This window comes from Platichthys flesus, chromosome 14 (genome assembly GCF_949316205.1).
Source record: "Platichthys flesus chromosome 14, fPlaFle2.1, whole genome shotgun sequence".
NCBI classification, from domain to species: domain Eukaryota; kingdom Metazoa; phylum Chordata; class Actinopteri; order Pleuronectiformes; family Pleuronectidae; genus Platichthys; species Platichthys flesus.
Genome location: NC_084958.1, coordinates 11,683,939 through 11,699,947, shown reverse-complemented (window position 1 = coordinate 11,699,947; position 16,009 = coordinate 11,683,939). Strand labels below are relative to the sequence as shown.

General features: G+C 41.2%; 1 protein-coding gene across 1 annotated transcript; it reads right to left on the bottom strand.

Annotated features, from left to right (window-relative positions):
• Window positions 1-1,058: 1,058 nt before the first annotated feature.
• LOC133968676 (C2 calcium-dependent domain-containing protein 4C-like) lies at window positions 1,059-3,945 on the bottom strand. Its single transcript, XM_062404846.1, has 3 exons — window positions 3,583-3,945; window positions 2,326-3,109; window positions 1,059-2,216 (listed from the first exon to the last, which is right to left on the bottom strand). The coding sequence occupies exons 2-3, from the start codon at window positions 3,076-3,078 to the stop codon at window positions 1,665-1,667; spliced, it is 1,305 nt and encodes a 434-aa protein (XP_062260830.1). The 5' UTR covers window positions 3,079-3,109; window positions 3,583-3,945; the 3' UTR covers window positions 1,059-1,664.
• Window positions 3,946-16,009: the final 12,064 nt, after the last annotated feature.

Sequence of the window (16,009 nt, the reverse complement as noted above, 5' to 3'; positions counted from 1 at the left end):
GGGGGGAATCCCTACTTCCGGCAGAGCCATGTCGTTCGCTTTGAAAGCAACTACATTTCCCCTAGTGCACTTGGGCTGAGCGGCGACCAGCTGACGGGTTGGTTTGTTATGGTCGCTCGGACCAACCAGCAACGTGGATGTGTTATTATGGTCGAGACAGAGGAACCGAGTCAGCTGATACTGGCTCCTCGAATCGAATACGTGAATAAAATGGAAAAACTCTTCTATGGAGAGCAAGGGATTTGCTGTGGTGTATTTGTGAAAGTATGAATATAAACAAAATGTGAAAATAGGAAACAAAATGTTCATATAAAATAATACTATGAGATATATGTTGTAAGTGAACACAAGAGACAGGATTGTGCAAAGTAGAGTTTGTCCGTTATTTGCCACAGGAAGTTAAAGTGGCAAAGTGTCACAGTCACAGGCAGGGACATCATTATTAGGATTATCACAGCAATAAAATAATATAATCCAACTATATAGTAAGTGGTTATTGTTAATTATCACATATTATTATTAGGGCCCGAGCACTGACTGTGGGGAAGTTTCTTTCTGGTGCTTTACCAGTAGAGGACGCAAAAGATCCACACTTGGGTTTAGCTCTGTATTAATCAGTGGGACTCTGTCCTGGATGCCTGACAACCACTGTGCCTGACAACCATTGACGACAAAGGCTAGTTTTGTTTTCTTGTACATGTACAGGCTATTCCTGCAGTAAAAAAAACATGTTTATCAACCAAATATTGACAATATAAATCAATTTACATCTTTATTGCACACACAAATTGTGTCTGAAACAGGAGAGAGTGTGTACCAGCCTCAATTAAGGGGGGAGACTTTATTTATCTGCCAATATTCTACGTTCTGCCCCTTAATAACTATTTGCAACTCACTTTGAGGCAGTCTCAACAGGGAGTTTAACTGCACACAGACAATATTGCAGTTGGAGAAGCAGGATTAAAAGCCTAACAGATGACACCGAGCACAGAGGAGGGTTAAAAAGCATTTCCCAGGGCTCCATCTTGATCCTGAGGAATTATGAGAGACACCGCTGCAAGGGTGAATCCGGTATTTTTTATTTGTAAGATCAAAAGCATTAACAGCAGTCATATTCACATCACATCAACAGCATATCAAATCTAATGCCCAAAGATAGATTCTTTCAAGTAAACATGGCTTGAGTCATTTCCACAGGCACGTGCAAAAACTCACACATGTAACTTTACGGCATTGTTACAAAAATACAGCTCCAGCTTAAACAGCATCATCATTGCGTCACGGCTGACATCGGACTGGGCCATGTCACAATGCTCATCAGAGAAGGCAACACTGCAACTCGATACACAAAGAGAAATACACAAACATGGAACACAGATCCACTTTTCACATTTACTGGTTAACATGTAAATAATGGTGCTTTGTTTGACCTGGACCGACCTCTGTGAAAACATGAACTTGGTAAAGTTGGACCTTTAATTCTAGCGCTTCCTCTGCTTAGTGTGCTTTGATGTACCTGACACAGTGTGCAAGATAAAACTCCCTTGTCATGAGCATGCTTTCCCTTGTCCAGTAGTTATCAGATCTGTGAGGAATGGCTGGAGAAGAAAGGGCCCTCAAGGTGCGGAGCTGCTTGTTTTCACCAAAGTATTGACAGGAGGTCCCTAGAGGACTTCCAGCAGCTCGCTGAGCAGCACCTCCCTCTCTCCTAGCAGCACATCCCTCTTCAGACTCGTTCCTTTGTTCACTACTTTTATCTTCAAGGCCAGACTCTTCACTTTCACCTGGGGCAGCGCGTCAAAAAAAAAGTCCTCGTTAAACACTGGATTCCTGCTATTCTTGATGATGGTGCTCCTCTGTTTCTGCTGCTTGCCAGGGTTCAGGTAAAGTGCCACACAGCAGTTGATGCTTTTGAGATCCGTCTGCCTGTCATAGAGGGCCTCTGCCGTGAGCACGCGAACCCTCAACTGAGCTGACTCTGGGTCGTAGTGAGTGCTCAGCCTCAGTGTCCCCCCCTTGTGGAGGTTGACAGTGTGCTCGCGCTGCAGGAGGTGCGCTGCTGCGCCCTTCAGGCCGCTGCTCTTACATCCTCGGAAGGCAGGAGAGGGAGGGCAGCGCAGGCGGCGGCGCTGCATATTGGGGCTGTTGTCAGCTGAGCTGCAATCATCGGTGGAAAGAGAACTGTGGCGCGCCAGGGAGCGCTTGGCCCGGGACACCTGGAGGGAGACGGAAAAGGAACCACTTATAGGCCGCAGGTTGATCGAACACGGAAAACACTTTTTTGTAACACATTCACTGATAACCAACAGAAACCAACATCCTCACCTTTGCTTGTGTCTCCTGGGTGATGGAGCGTAAGAGGGAGGCAGAGCGGGACAGGAGAGGGGAGTTGAAAGGAGAGGACTCTGCGGAGGAGCAGGTGTCGCTCTCTCCACCACTAAAATAGCGGTAGGGGTTGGGGTCAGAAGGGGCCAGTAGCGTCCCCCCTTGGGAGCGCCTCTGTGAGTTCGGGGAGGTGAGAGGGCTGCCGGGGTCGATGTGGAACAGGCTCTCCTTGCGTCGGGTGTGAGGGGACTCCACTAGGGTGGAAAAGCCATAAGAGGTCTGAGCCTTAGGGACATACGGCAGGGACATGGCAGTCTGTGACTGAGGGTCTGCATTGGTGTTGACATCCCCACTGACCCTGTCCACAGAACCGGCACCGGGCTCATCTGCACTCTCTATTTGGATGATGTGACGATTGGCTGACTTCTGCAGATTGCGTGCGTCTCCCCCCAGGCGGGAAAAGATGCGAGGGCTGCAGGGGTTCTTGCTGCTCCGAGCTCTGGGGCTCTGGCTGCAGATGACGTGGTCAGAGGCTGAGGGTCTCAGGGTGGAAAGGAGCTGAGGTTCTGGGGACAGAGAGTCCTCTGGTGGACAGCAGATAAGTTTAGGGGGTATAAAGAAGTCGGGGATCCTTTCTGGAGTGAGGACATTTGCATAGACAGAGATTGGAATGGCCTCTGCCATCTGCGGGGTTTGAGATTGTGTCCGTTTACTGCTCTCCACAGAGCTACGGAGCTTCTCCAGTAGCCACATGCCCACTCAGATGCCTCAGCCGCAGCTTTCTCTGTGAACAGAAGAATGATGCATGAAGAGGAGATATCACAGCTAATCATAACAAAGAGCCACAACAACAGGTTTTCAGTGGCTCCAAATATGGCAAAAACCCTAAACTTAAACAAACAAACAAGCAAAAACGTTCCCTTGAAGCATGAAGTGATGGAGAGTTTATATTCACGTTGAAGCCAAAAGGCGAATTTCTTTCACAATTCAGACATTGCATTTTGTTAAGCTGCTCCAGAAAGCACTTTAAGTCTTTGTTTTTACAGTATTTGCATATTTTCCCCCTGAACGAACTGAACAGTGCTTATGAGTTCAAATAACAAATCAAACTTCTGTATTTTGAATTCAAATCACTCTCACTTCTGATTGAAATCTTTCAAATCAACAAGTCAGGCAAGTCAAAATAGCGTTTCCCCTTTAAAGAAAAATCCACATTCACAGCCGTCGCGATGCACATTTAACATCAAATATACCGACCTGCTGGTTTTATAACTCTTTCCCTCTGGAAAATAGCAATCGCCGCCGTGCGCTCCTGAGCAGCCTCTCCAACCAACCCGTGCGTAAAAGGTGAATATTGATCCGGTAACGGCTGCCAGCGTTAAAAGGCTGCTATAGATCGGACAATCTCTCTTCATACGACGGGGGTCTGCGACTTGTGAGCCAATGAGAAGGGTGTGAAACCTGCTCATGGTATTTATCGCAAAACTATTCCCTGCGCAGGCACGAGGGGTGAAGGGAAAAAAAATAACTAATTTAAAGGCAGTTGTTCCATCGCCCACAGAGTGCCTGGAATTAGGTGGGTTTCATATCTCACGCCTCATTGCTTTTCAAAGAGAGCGTCTCTGGGATTTAATTTGGCATTCACGTGAGATCTGTTCTCTGGTGCATTGTTGCCAGATAGCGCATCCATCTCCATAACGCACGGCGCACACAGACAGACACCTCATAATTGGACTTCCTGGAGGTAAAGTGATGATGATTTGAAGTGACAATGTTATGTTCACATGCACCATCTGAACTCACTTGATAGACTAATGACAGAGAACGCCTTTGTCTTTAAAGTGGACAGAATGAAACAAACACACCGTGACAAATAGACTGCTGATTATTGTCATCACAATTTAAAACCAAGCTGCGGTGGGAAGTTAAAGGAGCATCTGCCTTGCTGGAGGAAATTGTCAGCTCTCCCAAATAAGCATCATTACAGTCTGCAGTAAGTGGATCAAACAGCAGAGCTCACATTGTGCCTGTTCTGATGTCCCCACCACGTGCTTGGACTCCTTTCTTGGATGGTTTATCAAAATCCCAGTGTTTGTCCATAAATCTTTCCATGGACTGATGTACTGCCAAGACGTGTCCCTCATGGAGCCTTCATATTTACAGAACCTCCGAAGCGGCCGTCTGCGGCAGATTTGGACTTAAACTCTGGAGCACGTCGTCCTGCTGATCTGAGGAGTGCAACATCAGATGAGATGCACAACTTTTCACTTCATTGAGGAGTTGGTCAGAAAACAAAGAGAGCAATTAAAAATGTAATCTGTTGGACAGACTACAAACATTATTTCAATTGGCAACAAAGAAATTAATTGTTTGTTCGTTATAACTTTGATTTGAAAGAACATAATTCATTTGTATGAACAAGTACGTTTTCTTTTAAGTCAACATGGCATATTTTTTACAACAACCTCATATCTTTGGGTTTTGAACCTTTGGTCAGAACCTAATCAACAAGTTCAATACATCACTCAGAAAATAGTGCTAAACATTTGTATTGATATATTTTATAGATCAAATGATTAATTTAATGATTGATTTATTGAAAAACTAACCAGCAGCTTAATTGATAATAGATATCCATGTTATGAGTGTTATTAAAGGCTATTCATCTGTATGTATTTTGAATGTTTAATCCTTTAAACTCCGGTAAATGTTGTAACTGTAATTAGCTAAAAGTATTTATTCATTTATTTGTCAACAACTATAACTTCTTATAGATATTGTACTTGTTGATAAGTGTACCATTATACATTTTATAATTGTGGGTTTAAGAGTAAAGTGTTACCAATTATTTGAAGTTGTTTGTGATTGTTATGAATCACTTTGAGCTTGTGTGAAATAATCCCTGACATTCACTATTTATTAGATTATTCAAAACAACATAAGGAAGCCCAGATTCGCTTTGGCTGGTCGGCAAATCTGGTCACCAAAAGTGTTAAAGTACATAATGTGGTAAAACACCACAACACATATTATGACACTTTCGTGAAAAAATATTCTCTCTATTTATTTCTGCAAACAGTGTGTTTGAGAAGAAAATGTATGGATGATTCGTACAAATTTTCTATTTGGACCATTTTCTGTTAGAAAAAAGCCCATCAAAATGTTTCCAACCCACAGTGTCTTGTGCCAGGTGTTAAACGTGGAGGTGGATCTGTCATGGTATGAGCAGCCATCTCGTAGGAGTCAATTGGACCAGTCAGTGTTCTGCAGCATTTTTTTTAAATGGCTAACAAATATGAGATTGTTTTTACTGGACCAGCTACAAATATATGATCCATCCATCGTATAAGTATTCCAAGTTTTACTGCCCACCAAATATAGGACATTATGATATTTGTATTTCGTGTTTTATTTCATTAAATCTTTCCTCAACAACTAGGTTGACTAAACTCTGCACGACTTATCTCATAAGAGGTTTACAAAATCAGAAACACACAACTTTCTGCTTTTTATTCTTTATTATAAAGCAAGATGATTACAATGCACACAGTTGCTACAAAGACCATGAGGATGGCTTCTCAATAGAAAGTAAAATTTATAATACAGTTTGAGATATTACAACAACAAAAATATTTGATGAACATGTGGCCAATCTTGTTACATGCTCTCTACAAAATATGTACAATCCTTCTGCAAGTGTCAGTCGCAGTTTTTATTCTGTATAGTCTTGAACAAAATTATCTTTGTATCTTACATGACAATCTCGGAGCCTATCGGCTATCTTCTGACCATGAATATTCAAAGGCACAATCTGTTCATAGAAACTACTGACACTATTACTCCCTTTTATTAATTTATTTATCTCTTTTGTTAAAAGAGACATTTTTCTTTGACATTATTTAACCACAGAGTGGTTCCACAGAGAACACATCTGTGGGTTACTCTCTCTTCGGTGTATCCTCCCCTGCTGAAACCTGCTCAGTAAAACTGCAATAAAGACGGAGGAAGGTATCAGTGGAAATATCAATTAAAGGGGTTATAACTTTTAGTTATCTTAGTTCTGAAAAACCCAAACATTCAGGACCCGAGGAAGTTATTGCAAACATTAGTTTCTCCATTGCAAACAAACACAGCACTCATCTCAGAATCTATCTTATGCAAAGTCTATGTCTATTTACTGAGCCAAATATTCACCAAAAAAATACATATTATTGTCAATCCCTGAACATACACCACATGCAATGTACTTGAGCTGAAGTGGCTCAAGATGCAGGTGTGTGGGCCGGGAAAACAAAAAACACTCAGCGGTGTCTCAGCCGTGAGTGCTGTCAATGACGGCTCGACAAAAGAACTTGCGCAGATGAGACCCATTCACGCAATTTTTCTAAAAAAAGATTATAGTCAATTATAGATTAGTGATGAACCATTAAGTTAGAGCATCAGGGCTATGATTCATTCCCCTGTCGAGACAGACCCATTTAGACATTTGACCAGTCAACTATTATGTGTCGCCCCAGAGAAATGCTCAGCTGCAGCTTCTTCCTCCAAACCAGCTGGATAAAGCTGTAACAACACTAAAAGTCTACGAGGGAGAGACTGTGGCGTTTGAAATGGAAAGAGCATGTCCTCAGCATGAGGCCACACTTCAGACTCAGCTTGTCAGACTCAATCCCTCAGAGATGCAGCTTTGCTCAGTCTCAGACTCACTTTATTTAGGTTACGTTTTACATTGATATCATCTGTTTTTATCGCAAACCCAGAAAATCAGGGGTTTCATAAAACATTATGTGTCGGAGAATGGAGAAAAGGTACAATCAGTTTAATGAAGAGACAAAAATGTCACTTTACTGTGGAGTGAAGGCCCAAAGGTCCCCATTAGAACCCATATTTAAATTCACTAGATCCATATTTTAATTGGACATAGCACCAAATGTCACACTTTCAAACTTCTGTTAAGATCCATTTATTATTCTATTAGAAATAAAAAAAAATCTTGCAATCTTACAGAAAGAGGGAAAAGAAATGCATTCTTACATTTACAGTGTGCCTGTAGTCGAATTTTTGTACATTTTAGACAAGAACAATAAAACAAATTAACATTATTATAACAAAACAGATTTAATACATAAAAGTTGAACTTTGAACTGAGCGGTGTCACAAGGTCAATTCAGACCTAACTGTTTTGAAATGAGTGGAGAAAAATTCACCTGAACATAATTGATGAGGCTATTATTGTAGCAATAATATTTGTGCGTGCACTGTGTTTGTTGAGAGTTTTGAAACTGCATGTCAGTTTCAGTGTGGGCATAATGAGATTTTCACATGTGTAGACAAATCTGCAAAAGTGTGCATAGCTCTGTGAATATACACACATGATACTGAAAAGCTCAGGATATTCAGAAAAGTCTTCAGTTACGAGGCCAACTATCATAAAGATTTTGCTACACCTCTACCATGGCAGATCTGATGATCATGTCCAGATTTGTGCATTTCCATCTCTCTTTCTTTTTCGCCCTGAGCTGCATGCTTTTGCAGATTTGTCTGCACATTTGCAAATCTCATTACAAATTTCAAAGATATTTGAGATATATTACAAATTTGATTACGCACATGCAGATTCTGATTTCATTTCTGTTAGCAAAACTGAGCACAAATTTGTGGATTCTTTGAGACATTTAATGCACACACAGATTGAGATAAAGTTACACAGCTCGCCACACACATACACCCACACAAATAATAATCCTACAATATTGGCCTCATGGTAATTTCTTAACCAGTCAACTACAGGAATATTGGTTAAAATTATCAACATTACGAATCTTGAAAAACTTAATTCGATCATAACCTGTTACTCATTACTACATGTCACCAATAATCGGTGCAGTCAGTGTCTACTCAACACTTGTAAGCAGAGAGGAGAGCTAGTCACTGTTGATATGTTACTTGGTCATGTGATCATGGTTTTTTCATGGCTTGCACATCAAATTATCTGATATGAAAATAGGCGTTGCAGCACAGCTGGCGTCTTACCTTATTCTGTGACAGTGTACACACACTGGGCTGATATAATATACAGGATGATGCATGTAATGTTTTCTAAAACATCTCTCTCACCCTAACCCTAACCCTACAAACATGAAAAGAATAGATGAAGCCAGCACGTGCACTGTATGAACACGTGCACGTTTGCGCGTGTGTGTGTGTCAGCGTATGTGTGTGTGTGTGTGTGTGTGTCAGTGTGTGTATGAGTTAACACACGTAAAAACATGCTAGGTAATGGGACTCTGTCAGCTTTAATTGGACCAAGGCTGGTGTGCCTGTTTATAATGAGGCCTTCCACACTTATCTGATTCTTGCCACAACCTGTTCAACCCAACCGACAGGATCGACAACACCATTTCTGGCTCCAATTAACTCTCTGCTGTAGGCAGTCTTCAGGACAGTATATTGACACACATAACAGTGCATGTCACTAACATGCACGTGTTGAACGGAGGGAAAAGTGTGGGCTTTATCTACAGAACATGGCTCACTCTCCTCCGCCGCTCTAAACCTCCTTGCTTATGGTTCAGTTCAACCGTTTCATCCATCAGATTCCTGTGAGAGTGTCACTGATCTGAGTGTCACTGAAGGACCGGGGATGTCGCACCATGTTAAGCCATATGAGACAGTCTGTGATTCGTGAATATGGGCTGAACAAATCAAATTTGATTGATTGATCTAAATGTGAGATTATTCAGAGGCACCATCCATAACTTTGCTCCAGGTTCATAGGTAATAAGCCCCACCCCCTTCTATGTTAGCAGATGAGTCATAGGAAAAATGTAAACGTCAAGCTTTCCCCAAATTATTGGCTTTCATTTCAGGTAGTTCTTATCATACTGATGTATGTGTGTTCATTTTTCATGTAAACTTGGTTTTAATTAGTGAGTCATAGTTAGTCATGTATGGCTCTACTCCCTGATCACTACTGCCCAGTTTGGCTCCAATTGCCATCAGCATGGAAAGATGGCTGAAGCCATATCTGGGATGTTTGGGCTTCTTTTTCTTTTTACAACCGGAGGGAGAGGAGACATGCCGTCCGTCTTCGTACACACTCTGTACAACGTCACAGAACTGCTCACATGGCTGTTCAGAGATGTGGTTTTGATTTATATCTGCAGCTGTAGGTTTCCAGAACACATGGTTCATGGTTCAGTGCTGAAGCTTCTACTCTGGCAACTTCTCACCCCTTTGACTTGAAAGGTTCCTACTTTTTTTTACTCCCACGTTACATCTCAGGAAAGGGTTTGTGTTCCTTCTTGAACAAATGGGTCAGTATCCTACGAGTTTTATTCTTCACATGCATAACAACATGACATGTTGCTCTGAAGGCGAAGAATGTCCATACTCTTGCTGATATGATCAGTAATAACTAATGGTGTTACCTTCTATGCTCAGTAGATGTAGTTTCAAAACATTTCCTTTATACATGAGATTCGAATTGTTGCCGCTTTTTGTGATATAACATATCGTATACGCGGTTCATCTCTGATCCATTCTTTATCTAAAAATATGTATTGACTCAATAAGCGGCACTGTTCCTGTTTTAATCTTAGAGTGACACTGCAATTTGATATTTTTAAAATTCCATTTGCACACCTAGAATGACTTCCATGTCCGTCATCCTGGGACATTACTCCCCTCGATGGGAAAAGGAAGAAATGAAATTGGAGAAACTCAGCATGTCAAGTCAAATAGCAGTTATATTTTCTCATTTATATGTTATAACAAATGTTGCCTAAAAATAGGGCACAGTGCTCAATAGACAGAAATGTTCAACTCCACCCACACCTTTCGGCAGCGTCGCTTCATTAGAGTGTATTCACCACTGGATGTGCTTTGGCTATCGTCACATGAGCTTTATAGACAGAAATTGATCCCACATCACATGGCAAAGATAGGACCTGCTGATTTCAGAACTCATTACTTGCAGAGCTGATGTTGGTGTTTGAATTCTCCTCCGAGAAACCCGGAAATCTTAAGTGGATCAAAAAGAATTTAAACATGGATTATAGTCTTGACCTTATTATTATCCTGTCAGATATTCTGGAACATTTCAATTTCATATTTTAATGAAATGAAATTCAATCAATTACAATCAATCCGACTAAAACATCACAATGGGTTCACCGATTTCTTTTTGCTATTGTCCTTTTGTGACAGGTGGATATCAGTTTTACGTCCAACAAGGCACAGCCTGCAGATTAACAGGAGAGTGACTTGTTGTAACCTGAGCCAGTGGGATTATGTTTTCACCCCTATGCATGGATTTGATTGTTGGTTGGTTTGTGTGTGTGTTGATTAGCAAGATTACACAAAAACTATTTCACAGTTTACAACAAAGCTTGATGGAAGGATGCATGGTGGGTCAGGGAAGAACCCTTTAACTTTTAGGGCCGATTCAGATCAGGTGGCAGATCCAGGAATTTATTTTTCAAATTCTTTTTTTTCACGTCGCAAGAAAGGCCATTCTACATTTTGAACCATTTTTTCCAAAGAGTAAATTATGAATTCTGATGATGAAAGACAGGCATTATCGGGAATTGATATCTATGAGTGTGTGAGATTTGGTTCAGATTGATTGAGACATTTGCTTGTTCCAGAGAACCGGTGTATTTCTTGTGTAACAGGTAATTCGTGGCAATTTCTGTTGTGATTTTCCACTAACACGCCGTCACATTCATCATATGAAACAATCATTATTCAATATCTTTAAATAGATCTAGGATCTGAATGTTTGTGCTGTTAATAAAACCAACCGCAATTTTCCTTTCTTGATAGGACAGAAACCAGTAACATTACATTGATGGACAACAGTAATGATAATGTAGAATATACTTTATATAATAAGTGCAGATAATAGCCTGCAATAAAATCACAAGCTTTGTGAGTCATGGCCCCCGCTGAGGTAAGATGAGAGGATGTTAGTGAGTTGAGTCGTGCTGGTACAGGAGCAACAGTTTGTGTGGGGAAAGAATCCAGGCACTTCCTGTCGCTGCAGCACTGCATTACGCACTTGATTGTACAGATGAGGAATACTTATTTGACACTAAATATATCTAAACGGCAATTCACAACGAATTTATTATGATGAACTGATTAAAGGATGTTGACGTACGGTTGATCATAGCCCTGTCTGCGTATATAAAACATTTAAACCTGTGTGTGTGTTACCGTGAGGCAAGTTTCCTTCACTTGCTTTGATTGTAAACCTCATCTTACAGGAGTATGTGCTGCACATGTGGGCCTATTAGTAAGTGTCAGCGTGAGCAGAGAATACACTGTCGGATAACTGTGAGTTGGTTGCCATGCGGCTCATCCTGCTGCTGCACTGATATCCTCTTTATGGCTCTGAGACAACCGACCCATCTGGTTCGGGGCCGCCAGGCACCAAGGTAAACACAACACCCATGCAGCGCGCACAGATGAACACACACACACACACACTCACACACACCGCTAAAGAGAGAAACAGTCTCTGTGATGTTGAGCCTTGATCTTCAGAGTGATGATGCTAAATTTGTTTGAGGTTTGTCACACATGCAAACCAACATAGCAGAAGCCATGAGTGTACGTAGAACAAGTGAACACGACAAACAGGAGGCACAAAAAGAGGAGACAGATGGAGAGGGGGTGAAGACAGTCCAAGATGAAGTATGTACAAAGTGAAGGGTGGACTTGTACCAATCTGTAAAGCAGTTGGGAGAAACAGCCCGAAGTAGAAGGAAACAGCAATCGCAGAGAGGAGCAATTTGTTTCATTTTATGTGCCACTTCAGCACAGTTAACATAGAGCAGATGTTCTCTGCTGTTCTCTGTGCTGCAATAAACACAAAACGCATTAAAATCATCTGAGGGGCACAGCTTCCAGCAACAGCTCATTCCTCCGATTTTATTGAAATTGCTTATAAAACATAAAAACTGCATATTCGCCAATCTTTTAGAGGTTATGTGAGGCTTCACACGGTGGAGAACAGGAGCAAAGCCTCCAACACTTTCAATGCATTTCAGGAGAGTTTTATTGAGGTATAATTGAGAATGATTAGAATGATATTAAGTTCATCATGAACATGAGGAATAGACTATGGACCTCAGCAGGAAGAGGAACACCATATAACTGCCTATACATAAGGTGCCTATTAAGATATGAAGGATACTTTTTCTCCTGTAGGGACTGGTGATGAGAAATGAAGCATGGAAATGAAATGACCTCTTTGATTGGATGGTTGGGGGGATTTCATGGTGTCCAGATTTGAGGTGGTGCGGGTAATAACATTATTTCTGGTAGTTGTAATAAAAATAATATGAAACTAAAGTTTCATCATATTAAATGTGTCTAACAATGGGGTATATATGGACCCTCTGGGTGGACATCCTTCACTTTGCAGGTTGAATCAAAATTATAGTTCTTGTCTTTTTTTACCATGGAGCTTGAACCAGCAGTAAAATTGTGAGGATCAATAAAACCAATACAATGTGTAATGCTCGGTCAAATAAAAGTATAGTCTTCCATCACATCACCAGCAATACTAACATGACTAACAGTTTGAGAAGTCTTAGTATAATATTTCATCAAAAACTGCATTCTTTATGTCACTCAAAGTCGCCTATTTGGCTTTTAAAAAGTTACTATAATTCCTCCATTGTGACTCAATTATCTACTTATACAATTTTTCAAATGTCAAAAAAGATTTGAATTTGATGCTTTTCATCAAGAACTTCTATTTGACAGACAAGATAAAATCCTGCTGTTGTCTTCTTCGGATCTCCTCCCCCAGCATTCATACTTGAGAGTGTATGTGTGTGTGTGTGTTTGTGTCACACACTTGTCAAAATTGGCATTTTGACAAGTGTGTGACAGTCGAATCTGTCAACAACGGCGGCATGATGAATCCTTACACAATATGCTGGCAATCTCAAACAGACAGAGGGAAAAGAAGGCGCTACCAAATAATGAGGGCCGCTGATTGGCTCGAAGACAAGAGAGGCTTGATTGGGTCCACAATCACCAGATGCCAATAGTTGTTGAATGTGTGTCTGCAGTGCTCTCAGTCATATCATCTCCTGAAATCAATAAACACAGAAAGTTTGACCGGTCTTTCTGTGGACTTCCAAGTTGCTCCTGAGTGACTCATAACACAGTGTTTTGTCAGGACAAACAGAAATACTTCTGTGGTGCTGTGGGACGGTAGCTTTATTTTGACACCTCTTCTGACACATGCCTTTAAACAGCAGGTTGTCCTTGGCTCTGTGCACTTTCTTTGCGTGTCCTTTTTTTTCACATTTTGTAAAAATTTTTGTAAAAATACACCCCCCACGAGTTAGCTCCATGGTGTCGACACAAAGTCAGAAGGGGAGAAGGACGAAATGGCCGGAGCAAAGAACTCAGCTAATAGAAAAAAATGTAATGAAATGAGCACCTTTGAGGCTCAAGTCTCCGTGGACTTCTGAACGATGCTTTCACTGGCCTTTGAGAAGGGCAACGTGCGGATGACTCATTGCCCTGCTTCACCCGGCAAAAGGGACTGATTGCTGGTATTTATGTACAACACCGAAATGGTGAAGGGGTAAAAGGTAGCAGCGCGGCTTGAGACGTAACGCCATGTTCTCCAGAGAAGTACAATCTATAACTTGTGTTTTGAGGAACGAGTCACTATGCAGTCTTATGGTGGAATATTATAAAACATATAAGAAAGTCATATAATTTGTACCTGCTGGGGTTTTTCCCGACTGAACATTCATTAAGCCACTTCCCTGAACGGTAATAGTTCTGTTGTAGCTTAGCAACCATGAGTAGGCACGGCCTCATGTGACAAGGGCTGAAGATATCGTATGTTTAAAAGTGTCAAATAAAATGAAAACAGAAATAGTTCTCTCCGACATATCGCATTAGAATTATACAGTAACTGTAAACATTTATACTCAAGTGAAGTACAAGTATCTACCAAGTGTATTTTAAAATAAAGGTGTCGGAATCAGTGGCTGCGGACATTTTCTTTAACCTCTCCTGTCATCCACCCTGTAAAATGTGTGGAATTTGTTAGATTAAGTCCCTGTGGGAATAGAGCGGGAACATGTTCTCAAAAATTCACAGCAAATACTCAAATACCTCAGGATTTAAAGAGTTGCAAAACCAGTCGAAGACACTGACGCAGATGTTAGCTTGATTGTTTTCCCATTTAATGCGAAAAATTAAATTTGAGTTTTTTCAAAAAGACAGCTGTCCTTGTCCCGGACCTTGCTCTCCAGTTTGCCTCTCATAATTCAACGAATAATTCTGTTTGTTGCAATACAAGAACAATTGCCGGGTTCTGAGCAATTCATCAGTGAGATTGGTGCACAGGCAGGCGGCAGAAAACTGACCAAGAGCATATGATGAGATCAAAATGGATCGTTGTGTTTGTGCTTAAAACTGAGTGAAGAAGAAAAAAGATGTTCTGCTGCTGAAATAAAAATGTCAAATGAGAGAGTTGTCTGACTGCACTGTACTTAGAGATGTCCATCACCTGAGATCCATGTTAATGACATAAAAAAAAAAAATACACACACACACACACACACAATACATGACTAAACTTAGCCTTTGATTGCTGCATTGTACTTCCGGCTCTTCTGGCTTGTGTTATGCACTGACTCATTCAAATTCAATTTCTCCTTACGTGGTTCCTCTCTGCAGAGCTGTTATCTTGGATTAAAAAAAGTCTACACCCTCGGTCAATATGACCAGCAATCCCCTTGCTATCCTGTTAAATGCCTTCCATAAAGAAGTTCAGCATCCCTCTTGTCTTTGCCAACAGAATTTCTTGGCCTCTCCAAAGTTGCTCACAATGGCAGCCTACGTGTGCGCTGTGTGAAATTGAGGAGGACCTAAGACAATAACTCTTAACACCACAGAGCCTGCATTTATTTATATTGTTAACACTCCCACAAACTACAGTTGGAGACTTATCAGCCTCCAGTTATCTGGTGATAGGTGCCAGCAAACCCGGACGCCATCACAAAGCCACTGTTGTGGTATTAATGGATTATATCTTGTGTAAATTTCAGCCGAAAATCATTTACTACCTTAAAACAACTCTACACATTGTGTTGTTGTCCACATGTTCTTATGTCACAGCTGCCCAATGACAATATAATACAGTAGGACATCAGGACAGCTTCTCAAAAGTGAAGCCAAAATGTCGCCCCCTGGTGGTTGGCTGTAGTTCATGCCATAAACACTGCCTCTGATAGGATGTGCTACTAACTAAAACAATTTTTTCTCTTAATATGGTTTCTGTACGGTGAGCTCTTATCACATTGATGCTGGTCTGTGTGTTCATGTTTCTGATGCAATGGTTTGGATTATTCACTTGATGATCTAATGATGCTCTGAGACGTCATGATTGACAGCTGAGACTGACCTTTTCGCAGGTCGTTATTGGATGTTGTTACCATGGCTCCACTTTCCCTGATCACTACAATTGGCTTCAGTGGATTAGCCCCTCTAAGTGACTCTCGGTGAACTGTATTATCTAAAATGAACAGTTTTCCTAAGGTGCCAGTGGTTTCTTCCTGCAGTTTTCAACCTGCTGTAATTTCCTACCCAGTCCAAATAGAGGGCTTAGACCCGGCATTGACATTCGATCGCAAGTGGACAG